The sequence below is a fragment of the Equus przewalskii genome, chromosome 12 (assembly GCF_037783145.1).
Source record: "Equus przewalskii isolate Varuska chromosome 12, EquPr2, whole genome shotgun sequence".
In the NCBI taxonomy this organism is placed as follows: domain Eukaryota; kingdom Metazoa; phylum Chordata; class Mammalia; order Perissodactyla; family Equidae; genus Equus; species Equus przewalskii.
Window position 1 is genome coordinate 24595719 of NC_091842.1, and position 15537 is coordinate 24611255.

The 15537-nt window shown below is 44.1% G+C and overlaps 1 protein-coding gene across 3 annotated transcripts in view; it reads left to right on the top strand.

Annotated features, from left to right (window-relative positions):
• Nucleotides 1-15224, top strand: part of USP31 (ubiquitin specific peptidase 31) — a 73530-nt gene extending 58306 nt beyond the window's left edge. For all 3 annotated transcript variants that reach the window (XM_070568332.1, XM_070568333.1, XM_008536259.2), the window contains 3 exons: nucleotides 2962-3120; nucleotides 4715-4867; nucleotides 7031-15224. In XM_070568332.1, the coding sequence (XP_070424433.1) occupies nucleotides 2962-3120; nucleotides 4715-4867; nucleotides 7031-8601 (1883 nt within the window). In that variant the 3' untranslated portion in view covers nucleotides 8602-15224. The remainder of the gene's footprint in view (nucleotides 1-2961; nucleotides 3121-4714; nucleotides 4868-7030) is intronic.
• Nucleotides 15225-15537: the final 313 nt, after the last annotated feature.

A 15537-nucleotide genomic window follows, 5' to 3' on the forward strand; every position in this document is an offset into this window, starting at 1 on the left:
GCTTGATTTTCATAAACACTGTTTTTAATGACCACAGAATATTCTGTTGATAGAACTCTGACTTTATATAACCGTTCCCCATTGTTGAATACATGTATTGTTTCTGGTTTTTAACTTTGCATATAGTGCTAATGAACATCTCTGTGCATATTTGTATCTTCTGTATTTTAGTTCTGTGTTTCAGTGAGATCGAGTTTCAGAAATAGAATTATTGAGTTAAGGGCATACCGGGACGTGGGGGAGGCAGGTAGATTTGGGGGTTCTTACTTGGACACCCGAGTATGTGGAGTTGATGTGAGGGAATCACTGTTAATTTAGCTGTCTGTATGGGAGGCCAGGACTCGGGTTTCTGCATTCTTCATGCTCAGCATATTTGGCATGTATGCTTCTCAGGGACTTTTTTCCTTCATTAATTCAGTGGTTTCTGCAACAAGACTCCAGGGTGCTAGTGATTCGTAAAGATCGGGGGAGGTGGAGGAGGGTGGGCTCTTCCAGTTGGTATTTCAGTCTCTGAGGCTCTTCCCTCGCAGTTAGCCCCGAGACCTCCACCACCAAGGTAAAGGAGCCCGTCAAGCCCCCAACCCCGCGTCAGCCCAGCACACCCTCTAACCTCTCCCCACGGGAGGTGGGGGATGCAGAGCGTCACTGGATACGATAATCTTTTATTTTTGAAACCCTTCCAGTTCAAGTTCTGCAATATGTAGATGCTGCCAGCAACAATTGTTTGTGAGAGGAATGATCCCAACTTTGTGTCTCATAGTGGAGCAGTGTGGATTGCCTCTGCTTGCCCTAGGAAGCACTGTCAAGGAGGAAGAGGAGATAGAGAAGCTCAAAAGATCCTCTCAGTCCATAGAAGACAAAGTTAATATTAATTAAATGTTTAAATGTATTTCACCTTGTCTTTTCATTTAAAGCAAATTTAAATTCTGATAATAGTATATTTTGTGTCTTGCATATTTTATATTTATATTTTTTGGGGGCCACTTGTATAATAAATGTTGTGTGTCTAGCTGGATCTTTGCTTTTGTGGCATTACTAGTCATATCTGTGTTCTTTGAGACTGAGTCATAGAGTTATATACTCATGGACTCTTAGAAGTGAGAGATTTAGAAGTAATTTAATTTCACTCATTAGCTGGTGTAGTAATGCCTTTGCTGGCTGGAGTCCCTGGTTGGTGTTCTTCCACCTTCAGCCTGGGTAAAGAATGCATCTTCCATGTATAACGCTGTTTCTCAGGAAAATATGCACTGGCGTGTTGTGTAGTTTCTGGCAAGAAATTGTTGAGAAAAATAGGACAGTGCTAGGTTTTAACTATCACGTTGCTCTTTATGTAGAATAGACTGGAAAATCTCTGAAAACCCACAACTACCTTGGAGGCAGGACAAGTTGGGGAGAGAAGCTTGGGTTAGAAGCTGCACACACCTTCCTAGCTCCGTGACCCCAGGCGAGGAACCTTACTCTAACTTGGCGACCACGTTAGTGAGCCAGAAGGGGTCATGCCTGCCTCACGGGGCCTGGCATGTTGCCCCTTACACTTCTGCTCCCACTCTCCCTCCAGAAATAGCAGCCACCTCACCAGCTGGGTCAGCGATCCGTCAAGCCTGACTCGCCACCATTGACCAAACAGTCGCTGTTGTACTAGCTCCATTTGCTGCTTGTATCTCCGTTTCTCTCCCTTTCTAGTTCTAGGGAGGCCATAGCTGCACATGACTTTCCTCCCTACAATCGTAGGCTCGTATTCTGCTCTTCTTATTCGGGACCTGTCTGGTATGGTCCTTCCTTTCCTGGCTCCCTTTCCTCTCTTAGGGTTCCATACTTGCAGAAGTGCTTGGGGCCTATTGAAGGGGTCACTCGTGGTGCCTCTCAGGACCTTATGTGCCCTGCCCCTGGGGCCATGGTGAGTCTCTTCTAGCATTCAGCTAAATATTCTAGTGCTCATTTATTCTCAGCCCAGTAAATGGGTATTTTAGAAAGTAGGATAAGCATGTACCTTTCTAGATCAAGCTTATCATGCCCTGTGATATATCCTTATAGGATGATGTGGCTTCATGAACACTAAGTTGTCTGTTCTTGCTGGTACTTGGATGCTCTTTATTTCTATCTCAGGCTCAGAACTTGGCCTAGAGAGAAGGCCACGTGCATTGATGAACTCAAATGTTCTCAGTTTGCCAGGGGACTTCCATGGGGCATCATTGGTGCCACCCCTGGGGGAGGCAGGGTAGGGTAGGGGTAAGTGCATGCTCAGAGTCTAGATAATCTGAAATGAGCTGTGCCCTGGCCTTCACCAGCTGTGTGACCTTGGGCAAGCTGGTTCATGTTTTTGAGCCTCTGTAAAATGGGAATAATGATAGAACAAGTCTCATAGGACTAAATGAGATACTGGGCACATGATAAGTAGTAAACAAACATTAGCTGCTGCTGTTACTGATATTATTTCTAGTTCTCTTATTTTCTATCTCTTTTAACAAACACTAAAATGTTATGACATACTTAAATCAGGATATCTCAACTCTGGCACTGTTAACATTCTTACTGGATAATTCTGCATTGTGAGGCTGTCCTGTGCTTGGTAGGATGTTCAGCAGCATCCCTGGTCTCTACCCGCTAGATGCCAGTAGCATCATCCCCCCATTTGTGATAATCAGAAATGTCTCCATTCATTACCAGATATCCCCTGGAGGGCAAAATCATCCTGGCTGAGACCCACTGGTTTAACTAAATAAGGATATTGTGTTTTCTAAGATTAAATAGAATTTCATCTATTTGGACTAGTTTGGAATTTCTTGAAACATTTTGCCTGAGTGTGATATGGGATTTGGAATTCTTACTTCTTTCTGTGTTACTACATACAGTCTTACAAAGTTCTTGAATTAATTATACGAGCCAGAGAAGTGGGGTGTGTGGGTGGAGTGGAGCGGCTCGCGCAGCCATCCTTGTGCTGACGGGGGGCTCTTTTGGCAGCGCACTGTAAGAACTCCGTGGACGGCCTCTGGTACTGCTTCGACGACAGCGATGTGCAGCCGCTGTCAGAAGAGGAGGTCTGCACGCAGACGGCCTACATCCTCTTCTACCAGAGGCGGACGGCTATACCGTCGTGGTCGGCCAACAGCTCAGTGGCAGGTAAGGCTGGCTCTCTTCTTGGGCAGTTTTTTCCAGAGCAGAAGATTATAATTAATGGTGCAGAGAACTTCTCCAGAAAGTCTCATGACTCTGTCAGTTTGGTCAGATTAGTTCTTACATTTGCATTTAATCTGGAAACCAAGATGATTGCAATCAAGGAAATGGAGTGGAGTGTGTGGGCAGCAGAGTTCACATGGAGGTGGAGTAGAGCCTGGCTCAAAGTAAGCTCAGGATATTTCCTTGTGGAATAAGTGAATGAATGAATGAGCTAAAAGCAGCAGGGCATGCTCCTCTAAGAGAGGAGGGAACAAGGGATCTGGAACTGGAATGGAGACTTGGCTTTGCCACATTCTGGTTGGGCTATCTTGGAGCACCTCCCATCTGAGCCACGTATTTATCATCTGTGATATGGGTATCATAACAGTGCCTACCTCATGGGGTGGTGTACTCGTCAGATGAGGAAAATGTACATTACAGCCTTTTCTAAAGGGTAAAGCACCATTAGAAATAGTTCTTTTTTCCAGAAAGAGTGGCCTCTTCTGTTAGGGGAAGCGTTGAAGGCTATAATAATATTAGATAGATTGGGTTTAGCCTGATGGGATCTAGTCTGTTGTGTTTAATAAATGCAGGAACCCATACCTACACCCAAGATGGATGGATCCACACACAATCCAAACAAGGGGGCGCATGCTTCTTAATGCGGAGGTTAAAAGAATATGACAGAGGACTGGGGCGTGGTCAGGTGTGCTCAGGGTAGGGAATATTAATCCCTGCTCCCCTTGAAGCTCTCAAGGGCTAAGTTTGAAGCCACTAAAGGGAAGCATCACTGAAGCAGAGTGACCCCCTGCTGAAGTCAGACCCCCACCCAGTACCCCTGTCTGTCTGTAGCGCTCACTCTGGTAACAGCAAGCGGGAACCCAGTACTCTAATGCTCTCCCACAGTGCTTTCCCGAGTCTGAGAGAGGCTCAGAAATTACACCCTCTTGAGGTCTACTTGAGTCCTGTTCTTAATTTCAAGAGCAGCTTCTGTTGCTCTAATTATACGTACGGGCATCCTTGGAACAGACAGGACAGACTGACATACAGCCCTGTGTGTGCGTGTGTGTGTGTTAATATTGTGAAAATGATTTTAAAATGCCACAAAACAGTGAGGCTAAGGAAATAACAACACACTACCCCTCTCTTTATTTTCTTTCTCTGTGTCAGAAATATTACTGTGAGTGCTTAGAACAGTGCCTGGCATGTAGGTGCTTACTACATTTTTATAGAATGAATGAATAAATGAATGATGGACTATATTCCATTCTGTTGCCAGCACTGAAGACTTGGACTTTGCTTTATCAAGTGTCCATCCTTGTGCTTGTATTTTATTACTGCAAATGTGTGCGGGAACCTGCCCTCCGTATTAAGTTTTGCATCTTAACGGGGGTTATTTGAGCAGACACAGTGTGGAGTCTGGGAGTTCATGCTGTCCTGGTGGTGAGGACACCAGCCGCCCGCCAGCTCAGGCGGCAGCGCCTTCCTGTGAGTGTGTGCAGTGCAGGCCAGCCCTGGGATTCTGGCCTGACCTCAACGGCAGCTTCCTTTTCCGCAGGCTCCACAAGCTCTTCCTTGTGTGAACACTGGGTGAGCCGGCTCCCAGGGAGCAAGCAAGCCAGCGTGACCTCTGCAGCTTCTTCCAGACGCACCTCCCTGGCCTCGCTGTCTGAGTCCGTGGAAATGACCGGGGAAAGGAGTGAAGACGATGGTAGGTGTGGGTTTTGGTCACAGATTTCCAAAATGGCAACTCATGGACACAGCAGAGAGTCCCTCATGTTTAGGAACAAGTCCCAAGAAGATTGTAGGAGAACGTAAAAGGGGTTTCAGAGAGTGGGGCTCCATAGCTGTGGGTTATGATCCTAAGTAACATTTGATAAAACGGGGGCATTTGCTTTTCCTCGCGCCCTAGGACTTTTCCTTCCACTTTATTATTTTCCACTCTTAAGGTCTAGTGTGCAGGCTGGAGCTAACTGTATAGTAGTGTATACGTTTCTTTTCAAAGTGCTTTTTAAGATCCTCAAAATAGCTGTAAGGGGACTCCGTGAGGTTGTGATTAGCCCAGGGCCACCTGGTGAAGAGTCGCTGTGCTGGGCCTGGTATGGAGGCTCCCTGACTCTCAGCTGCTCACCTTTAGAGGAATTTGTGGCATATTCTTTTAAGTACAGCATCTAGGACAAAAACTGTCGCCTCTGCATAAAAGTAATTCTCAGGGATTCTGAAGATAGTCGTAATATGAAAACTTTGAAAATCTGATAAAAATTGACCTCTTTTAAAAAAATTTTTTTTTTACCTTCAACTTACTGCTTGAGTAATGGCCTCTCGGCCCTTAGTTCTAACGGGGCCCCCAGGTGGTGTGGGAAGGATCAGGCAGCCAAAGCACCGAGAGCTGGGAGGAGAGAATGAGCTCAGTTTCTATAATGAGAACGATGACTCATCTTCCAACAAATCTCATTCTGTGGCCAGCATTTCGATCGCTGTAATCTGCTTCTAGTGGTGATGGGTAATTCTGAGAACATGAAATGGAGGAAAAAAGCAGGAGGTTGGAAGAAGGATGCCAGACTAAGAGGTCTGTGTCGTAGCTCTGGCTCTGCCACTTCTTCTAGCTTCTTGCTTTTCTCTTTGTAAAATAAGAGTATTAGGCCATAATTGCTAAGCTCCTCACATTTTATGAAAAACTGAGCAGTGCATCTTTGCTTGTTTAGGTAGAGGTTATTTGCAGCACAGCCTTTAAACTTAGAATTTACTGCTGTTTTAACAATAAGCCTAGACATTGTTTGCCCCCAATCTATTTTTAAACAGTGCAGTTGGTGAAATCAATATCCTCTTAAGCATCCTCGTCGTACAGTGATGCTGGGCGGTGCCCAGAGAACAGTGCTTATCTCGTACGATCTCATCCAGACACAGTTGTATAAATACCACAGCTTTGGTGTCAAGTATGTATAGAATTTAATTTAAAATATTTTCTTTGGAAGTTTTAAGTGATTCAAAATAGGAGTATATTGTAATTATCAATATTTTCTGTGAAAGTTTTAAGTCACTCAGGGTGGGAGTATATTATCGCAATTATGAATATTGTCTTTGAAAGTTTTAAGTCACTCTGCATAGGGGTACATTGTTTCGAAGTCTCTTTAGTTCTTCCCACTAGTCCACTTGGATAATCAGCGATTGCAGGCCAACCTCCATGTGGCACTGAGTGCGGGACAAGCGGTTGTGGTTCTGGTGTTAGCACTGCCTCTAATGTCTCTGTAATCACGGGCAGGACTTCACTGCGGTGAGCCCTGGATGTCCTTAGTAAGAGGAAGAAGGTGGGTCAGTAGTTCACCTTTATTCAGCATCTGTGAATGCCAGGTGCCTTGCTGGGCATAAGACTTTCAAGATTTTAGTTAATTCTCAGAGTAGCCGTGTGAGTCAGGACAGGGGTCAGCACACTGCACCCCACAGGCCAAACATGGCCCCTGCCTTTGTTTGTGAATCAAGTTTTACTGGAACCCAGTCACACCCATGTGTTTCTGTGTCCCCTGTGGCTGTGTTGGTGCTACAGTGACAGAGTTAGGTAGCTAGCCCACAAGTCTAAAATATTTACCATCTGGGCCTTTACAGGAAAAGTCTGCTGACCCCTGACGTAGAGTAAGAAGGTAAAGAGAGAGTGTGGCAACCCCTAGGTTAGAATGTCCCTGTCTTATAGATAAGCGAACTGGGCTCAGGACAGTACAAGTCATATGGCCACACTTTAACCCCAGACGTGCTGGCTCTGAACGCCATGCTTCTCTCATACCACGAGTTTTGCCTGCCTTCCATGTTCCTTCCATCTTTAGATGTTACGGGCAAGTTTTGTCATTTAGCTTAACAAAATTCTCTTTGCTGTATTCAGGAGGTTTCTCAACTCGACCGTTCGTGAGAAGTGTCCAGCGTCAGAGCTTGTCGTCCAGATCTTCTGTCACCAGCCCCTTGGCCGTCACTGAAAATTGCATTCGACCTTCTTGGTCCCTGTCTGCTAAGCTGCAGATGCGCTCCAATTCTCCTTCCCGATTCTCAGGGGACTCTCCGATTCACACCTCCGCCTCCACCTTGGAGAAGATCGGGGAGGCAGTGGACGACAAGGTCTCCATCTCTTGCTTTGGTAGCTTGAGGAACCTTTCCAGCAGTTACCAGGAGCCAAGCGATAGTCACAGTCGACGTGAGCACAAGGCTGTGGGTCGGGCCCCTCTGGCTGTCATGGAAAGTGTGTTCAAGGACGAATCAGACACCCGCAAATTGAACTCCAGTGTTGTAGATGCACAGAGCAAAAACTCAGCACAAGGGGATCGTGTGCCCCCCATCTCTGATCCTTTTGATAACAATAACCAGATTGCTTATGTGGATCAGAGTGATTCTGTAGACAGCTCTCCAGTCAAAGAGGTGAAACCCCCCAGCCACCCAGGCTCCCTCACGAAGAAACCAGAGAGCACAACCAAGAGATCCCCCAGCTCCAAAGGCGCTTCTGAGCCAGATAGAGGTGTGCGGAAGGGGAGACCAGTGTTGGCAAGCCAGGAATCATCGCTTTCAAGTACGTCCCCTTCTTCTCCTGTTCCTGTGAAAGTTTCTGTAAAGCCCTCCCGCTCCCGAAGCAAAGCAGACTCCTCTTCCAGGGCCAGTGGACGCCATTCCTCCCCTGTCCCCGCCCAACCCAAAAAAGAGTCTTCCCCCAAATGCCAGGACTCCGCGTCATCTCCTTCACCCCAGAAGCAGAAGTCGGCCCCTGCTCTCACGTGCACTGTTTCCTCCACGTCTGCCAAAAAAGCCTCAGGCCCTGCCTCAAGGGGCCCCTTCCCTCCTGGGAAGGGCAGGACTTCAGACAGGAGCTTAAGTAGAGAGGGCTCCAGACAAAGCCTGGCTTCCGACAGAGCCAGCATAGCCTCCAGCTCCAAACCCAACTCCCCAAGGGTGAGCCAGGCCAGGGTGGGGGAGGGCCGAGGGGACGGGAAACATGTCAGGAGCTCTTCCATGGCCAGCCTGCGCTCCCCCAACACGAGCATGAAGGCCGGTCTGAAGAGGGACAGCAAGTCGGAGGACAAGGGGCTGTCCTTCTTCAAGTCAGCCTTGAGACAGAAGGAAACTCGGCGGTCGACTGATCTTGGCAAGACAACCTTGCTCTCCAAGAAGGCCAGCGGGAGCTCTGTCAAGTCGGCCTGTAAGAATGCCATGGATGACAAGGCAGAGAAAGGCTACCAGGCTCCAGGTTCCCAGCAGCCGAGTGCAAACGCAGTTGGAAAAGAGCAGCTTGTCTCCAAGGACCCTGCTTCTGCTAAACATTCCCTGCTGTCCGCTCGCAAGTCCAAGTCTTCCCAGCTAGATTCTGGAGTGCCCTCGTCTCCTGGAGGCAGGCAGTCTGCTGAGAAGTCTTCAAAAAAGTTATCTTCTAGCATGCAAACCTCTGCACGGCCTTCTCAAAAACCTCAGTGATATTTCTGCAACCCAAGTGTTTTATCTGTAAAGATGTTTATTTATTTAGAACCCTGTCCCTCCCACCAAAGCCCTCTATGCTTTTGTTTTGTACTTTTTGGGTCACGTGCCTGATGTGTGTATATCTGGGCGTCTGTGCGTGTGTGTGTGTGTGTGTGTGTGTGTGTGTGGGAGAGAGAGAGAGGAGAATTCAATTGCAAATTGTTAAAAGCGTCGCCTTATTCTACCATTGAACCAAATAACAGCCATAGGCAAAGCATTGATACCAAGCTAACTGGAATAATTGTAGACGATACCCTGGATGGTCCCTTTAGCAATTGTACATATTTCTTTCTAGAGGACTCTAATGACTTTTGTTGGACACTAGGGTTTTGGAACCTGTGAACCAGTTAAGCTATCATTAGTGTGCTCTGTGGAAGGATGAATTGTTTGACTTGGGTTTCATCTGAGCAGGATTTGTCCTCACTACGGATAGTCATGTGGCACCAGGAGCTCTAAAAACTGTGACACTAACAGCGAAACAAACTGAGAGAAAACTGTTGCTTTCTGCACTTTGGCCCCATCTACCAGTCTTTGTAAAGGGCAATATTTTAACACTAATGTTTCTCAGGTATATACTCAGCTAGTCTAGGATGGATGCGCGTCAGTAACAGGATTAGAGAGGAAGGTGGCCTATGGGTGACTGTCATTTCTCCTGCCATAGATAGAAGTTTTTAGAGGTAAAAATGAAGTCTTTCACTACCTTAATATCTGCAAAGATGTGTGTACCATAAGCTCTCTTGCCTCTTGGGCTGTGTCCTAAGAGATGGAAAATTGGATGGCCAGAAAGTCAGTCACTGGTAGTTAAATTTTTTTTCCTTCTCAATTTGGTAGCTAAGGCCATTGGGAGTTTGAAATGTAATAGAGCAGTTAACACCTTTGAAAGATTCCTGGAAAAAAATGGATTCTAAACTGGATGCATGAATCTGTACCATTTTCCTCCTCTGGTGTTGCTTTTTCCTATGTTAGAAGTTGAAAGCTCCATGCTGTCCCATGTGTGCATGCCCATGTTTCCTCATCTTGAAACTTGGAGAGGAAAGAAGTTGCCTAATGCCAAAAGTCAGTGATGGTATGTTGAAGCGATGTGTGACGAAGTATTACATGTACGCCTCTGATCCTGCCTGTCGGTCTTAGTTGTGACTGCTTTTCAGTAACTCATTTATTTCTTCTTTGTGCTTAAGATTTAATCTCTTACCCAGAACTCACAAGCAGGATTGGAGCATGTTCCATCTGGCATTGTCAGTGCAAATTGCATTTCTTGTTTAGAAAAAAGGGAACCTCACAAAAATCTTACAGATAAGCAAGATGCATAATTTTTCAAGGTTTTTGGGGGTATCCCGGGAATTTTTAGCTTTTTTCCCCCCTTTTTCTATTTTTTTTTAAAATGTGAGGAGAGTCATGGTCCTGACTCTCTTTGAATAGCATTTGTCACTTTGCCATGAAATATAGCATGCTAAGTTTATATGCTATTAAATGTTAACTTTTTAAAAAATCATATTCCTCAACTTCTTCCTGAACTCTTGGTGCACAGATCCATTTATAGTCTTCTTTTTCAGTATTGCTGTGTGTGAAGTAACTAGAACACATGTACACGCATAGCTATGAATTCTGCACTGCCTTTTTTTGTTTGTTTTTTTTTTCTTTTTTTTCCATGAATACCTCTTGGGAAATGTTTCCAGTAGGTCCCTTAACTTTATTTTGCTGCTAATTTGAGCATTAGCAGGTAACTTGCAAGTCTGGAGGCCATTTTTGTTGAGGGTAGCTGGAATTTTAGACCCTTGCAATATTTAAGACACATGTACAGCCTTGTGAAAGTTACTCTAGTGCTCCATGAAATTCATTTAACATGAGCCTGTTGCCCATTGCACTCAGTCCTGGACTCACCACTTCTCTACTGTCCTCCTTCTGCTGGACAGACCTCTGGTTTCCCAAAGCAGCGTTGCCCTCCTCTGCTGTAGTGTGACTACCGACAACTGGCTGCCTTCGATATTGTTACTGCTTCCGACAGCACGTTGACAGCCAGATCGCTGTTTAACCACTGCTAGTTTTCCTGTATCGTTTTTATTTCCTGAAAAAGATACACCAAATATGGGGTTGTCAATATCAGGAATCGAATGTCTGATTTGAGCCTCTCATCTTTCTTTAGTAGGTAAATCTCATTTGAAATCTCCTACCTGAAGCTCTGAAACAGTTTTAGAATTAAATAGTTTGACTGCACAAAGGGTTTTAATAACTTTTGGGGGGGGGCTGTAATCAGTTAAGCATTAATAGAAACTAGTTTAATTTTCACAGTGGTAAATATTTTTATTCTTGAGTCCTCCAGGAATGGATTTTCCATTATAACTAGTGTCTTAAAAAAAAAAACAAACTACAAACTCCTTTAATTTTCCATGGGATCTAGAAATAAAATTTTAATACCTATAAACTGTATGTCTATGGAGTTTAGTCCTTATTTCAGATTTAAATGGAAAAAAAATCAGAAAGTATTATGGCATCGTTTAGACATCTTTAGGCTATTATATTTCCCTGCCTGATGAACAATGAGAATTTCATCCCTAGCTACGAGGTACAACCTTTAAGCCACAGAAAAGGAGAACTTGCCCCAAAATGTGGAAGTGGTCCTTGAGGTGTGAAGTATCTTATGGAAAATTGTGACTTGGTTCAGCTCAGCTCTTTGAGAGGGTTTGGGACGTGGTGTTTCTTTTTATTTTCCCGCTGCTCTTTGGCACAATGAGCATATATGTGTTTGGGGTTAAGAATCGCCTGCTCAGGATGGTAGGCCTGGGTTTCTGCTTGACGACCAGGGGGGCCCGATTAGAGCAGACATTTCCTGGTAGGCACAAAATAACCCCCAACAGTAGTGCAGCATGTTTGTTTGCTTTTAAAAAAACTTTTTACTCTTGATTTCTTTTCCTGTAAACATCCAGTGCACTAAGGCTATATCATTCCTTAAGACAGCCCTAACCTTTGTTTTTGTAATCCCCTGTATAATGTGGAAGCACAAAGAAACTGTTAAACTCATGTCATCTCAAGACCATCTCCCACCCTTTTTGTATCTTCTCATCCTAAAAGCAGCTTAACTGAAGTTAAGTAATACTGCGCTGGACCAATAGAAACGGATGTTGGGAGTATTTGTGGTATGGTAAAATATTGTATTATCTGTGAGGCTGCCCTGAACTCTTTTGTAACCATTCTTTCATCATTCATTCGTTCATTTTGCCAACATTTGTTGAGGCCCTGCTTTACTCGTAAAGGCAAGCTGAAAGCTTCAGGAATTTGCTGGGGCTCAGGAGTCCTGGGAGCTCAGCCTATGAACCAGGGGATGCCAGTGATGTCCTAAATGGAGGGACAATCCTCCCGAACAAAAAGATCACATGGATTCTGGTGAATCAGCTTAGGCTTGTGGCCCCTCTTGAGCAAGTCTGTTCTGTTCTGGAAACCAAAAGTGCCCTTCTTCTGGAGCATTTTACTCTTACATCCACTTTTTCAGACTGAGCTGTCTCTACTACTTAGGGGTTGAAAATCCGTTACGAAGTCACTTTTCATTAGAATTTGGTCATCCACGTTTGTATGAGTTGGAAGTGGGGGTTTTTTGGAGAGTGGAGAGAAAAACTGTCATCCCTGTAAAATAGCTATCATGAAAAAAAGTAGGAACAGTATGTAAAGGAAACAGTAGTGGCAGCCGTTAGGAAAATTGGAGCAGAGAAGAGCTGTGAACAAAGCTCGTTTATTTCAAATAAACATGTTTTTAAAAGTAGATTGACATCTCACCTTAAGTTTCATTCTGACAAATTACTGAACAGCTAAAGTTATTGTGTCCCGTGTAGGTTATTATAATTATTGGATGCAAAGACAATTAGTGTTTCTGGGTTGGGTTTTTGAGATAATATGCAAATCATAAGCACAGTTTCAATAAAACACATATTCTTTGAGGTGCGTTGAACTCGTTTTATTCGGAATTGAGAAGGGCAAAATTTGCTGACAAACCAGTGCCTGTGTCATAAACATAAACACAAAAAGTAGCTGTTACCGTGCAGACTGTCTTTAATTTCATAAAGGGTACGTTACTGCTAAACCAAACTACATATTTTGGGGGAAATACTTTGCTTTTATTTAAATGGACAGTGTCTCACACTGCCTTGTGGTCAGCTCACAGAGTGTTTTGCAGCTGCATTTTGGGCGTGACCAATCGTTTTTTTTCCCCCAAGTAATGCCAACAGTTTTGCGTGGCCTCCATCTAACCCAGAAAGCATGCTGTTACTACCTATGCAAGCAACTCATAAAGAATAGAGATGACACTAAATGTAAGTTTGAAAAAAAAAAGGCAACTCTTAGATTATGGAGCTCTATTTTTGAACTTGTGATTTTTTTAAATGTGGCTTAAGCATCAGTATAGAAGAGCACGAATGTGATTTCTCGTTTTGCTTTGCACATGTTTCTCTTGGCCAATTTCTTTGATCATTGGCAAGATCGTGTGTAAAGTATTTTGCAAGCAGGAGTGGAATTGGGTATGTTGAACACACACTGGTTTATATACCTTATTTAGCTGGAGACTGCTAAAGTATTTTGTTCTAAAAATAACCTGCCATTTTCTATAGATTTTAGTTTTTTATATCTTCCAGGGTTCTATCCTGGTCACAAGGAGAGAATGTGGCTTCTAATAGTGCTAACAATTTTAAAACACTTTTGTAGAGACTTAGAGCTGTTTTGGAAAGCTTTGGAGCTTCCCAACCGCTGGTCACAATAAGACTAAGCTTGTGGAATTTATGGATTAGGTTCTAGATCCATCTCACATTCATTTAAAACTGGTGTTTCCCAATTTGGGGAGAAGGGAGGTGCATAGCAGCCTGGGAAGCTTTTTCAAATCTCACACGTACTCTCCTCAACATTCTGTTAAGCCTCTTCTGAATGACTTGTCTGAGATTTCTGATACCCGGCGTTCACTAGAATCGTCTAGAGAACTTTTGAAAATGCCTGGGTCCTCCTCCGAAGCTTTTGATCTAATTAGCGTAGGGGCAGGTCCCAGGAATTGCCATATATTTTAAAGCTCCTGGTGTTTCTGATTTGCAGTCAGAACTGAGAACCACTGTGATTTGACCTCCCTTTGCCAAGATCTGTGGCGAGAATCACTGCCATACGAAGTACTCAGGAGTGACTCAGATTCCTCTGTTACGTCCAAGAGGAAAGAAACAAAGACTGAGAACTACTAGTTTCAGCCTCCTGTTGAAATGAGGGGGCCTCTCTGAGTGGAGGCCTGACTTGGGAGCATTCGTTTTGTGGGTGGCCAGCACTTGCCAGTCCGGTGGGAATTGGTCTTTCATCTGCTAGAGCTAGCAGAGAGCCCTGTGCGGTGTGCGTCCTTCCCAGAGCCTTTCCCCTGGATGCCACCCTGGGGGGGGTAGGGAAGTCACTTTGAGTTAGAAAATGCTGAAGTAAAGCCTTCATTGGCCTTGGAAAACCTGTCCCTGATTTTGATAGAATGATTATCTCTTTGTAGTAATTATAACAGCAAACCCTAGGCTGTCACCACATGTCCTGTTCAGCTCATTCTCTACTTCTCCAGAATGTAGTTTCAGGAATTATTTTTAGTTTAAAAATGAATGTGAAGTATTTTATTTGAAGTCGTCTTTTTTTGCAACTTTCGTTGGCGTTTTTTCATGTAACTTAAATCAAATAATACTCATCCAAAAACTGGGCAGGTATATGTTACCTGTGGCAGCAGATGAAATTTAGTTTTAATCTATGGTGAGCTGAGCACACTGCAACGTCTTCAGACTACCCTGCCTCTCCTCACCAGCGCTTTCATCCTGGTGAGCATTATGCTGCCTACAAAAAAAATCAATACAATTTACCTGACGTTTTCAACATTTCAAGGAAGAAAGATGTAAGTCAAAATCCAAGTTGGAAGTCCTCTTTAGAAAGGCCGCCCAGAGCATGGGGGCCGCTGTCGTGGTGAAGATGAAGTAGAGATCTCCCAGGTGCTATTCTGGTCGGCATGGGGTCGCGGCAGCAGGGAGGGGCAGTCCGGAGCTCCAGTTCCCTCTGTCGGCCTGTCAGATACACGTTTAGTGTTCCCTCTGGGCTCGCTCACCAACTGTGCCTCTCACCACTGGTTAAAACTGAATTCAAGCCCCATTACAGAAATAATTTCTGGAGCGAACTCTTGAGTTTCTACACTGGAATTTCTATGGCTGTCTGAAAAGCTGCATGTCCTATCACTGTACACAAAAATGCTTTCGGATCGTTCATTCCCTGTTCCTAGGGATTTCTGTGTAATTTTCTTCTTTAGTTGTATAGTAATTTGGAAGGCAGGATGTCTTTCCTTCAGGCTGGAAGAGAAGTGTATCATACATTTTAAATTATTTTACAACAAATGCATGGGATGTGTCACTGACTTCTGTTATTTATGTGTATGTTTTCTTATTCAAGGTGTATGCACTTTTCAGAAGCAGAATTTATATTTTTATGTTTAAAACGTTTTATTTCTGGAACAGCAGTTGGTAATACAGTATACAGTTGGAATTAAGAGAATAGTGGAAAATGTAACAAAATATAATAAATTTATTACATGATGCCCTCTTCAAGCCATATTCCTCTGTCTCCCCTTGCCCGCCTATATCTTTTTGGTGTTGACTAACCTTGGAAATTAAGCAGAAATTGTATTTGTACTACATCAGTCTATACGAAACACTTTAAAATCGCAGTGTTAAATGAAAAAAGCAAATTACAGAAAGATTCATACAGATACTCTGTAAAATTTTAAAAGGAAAGTCACATCCATGCTAATTGAATTTTCACAAGCAGGGGTGATGATTCTCACTCTCTCCAGGAGGCAGTTGTCCGGGGCCGTGGTGCTGGACAAGAGCTTGCATTCTGACTCCATTCCAGTGGATTTTC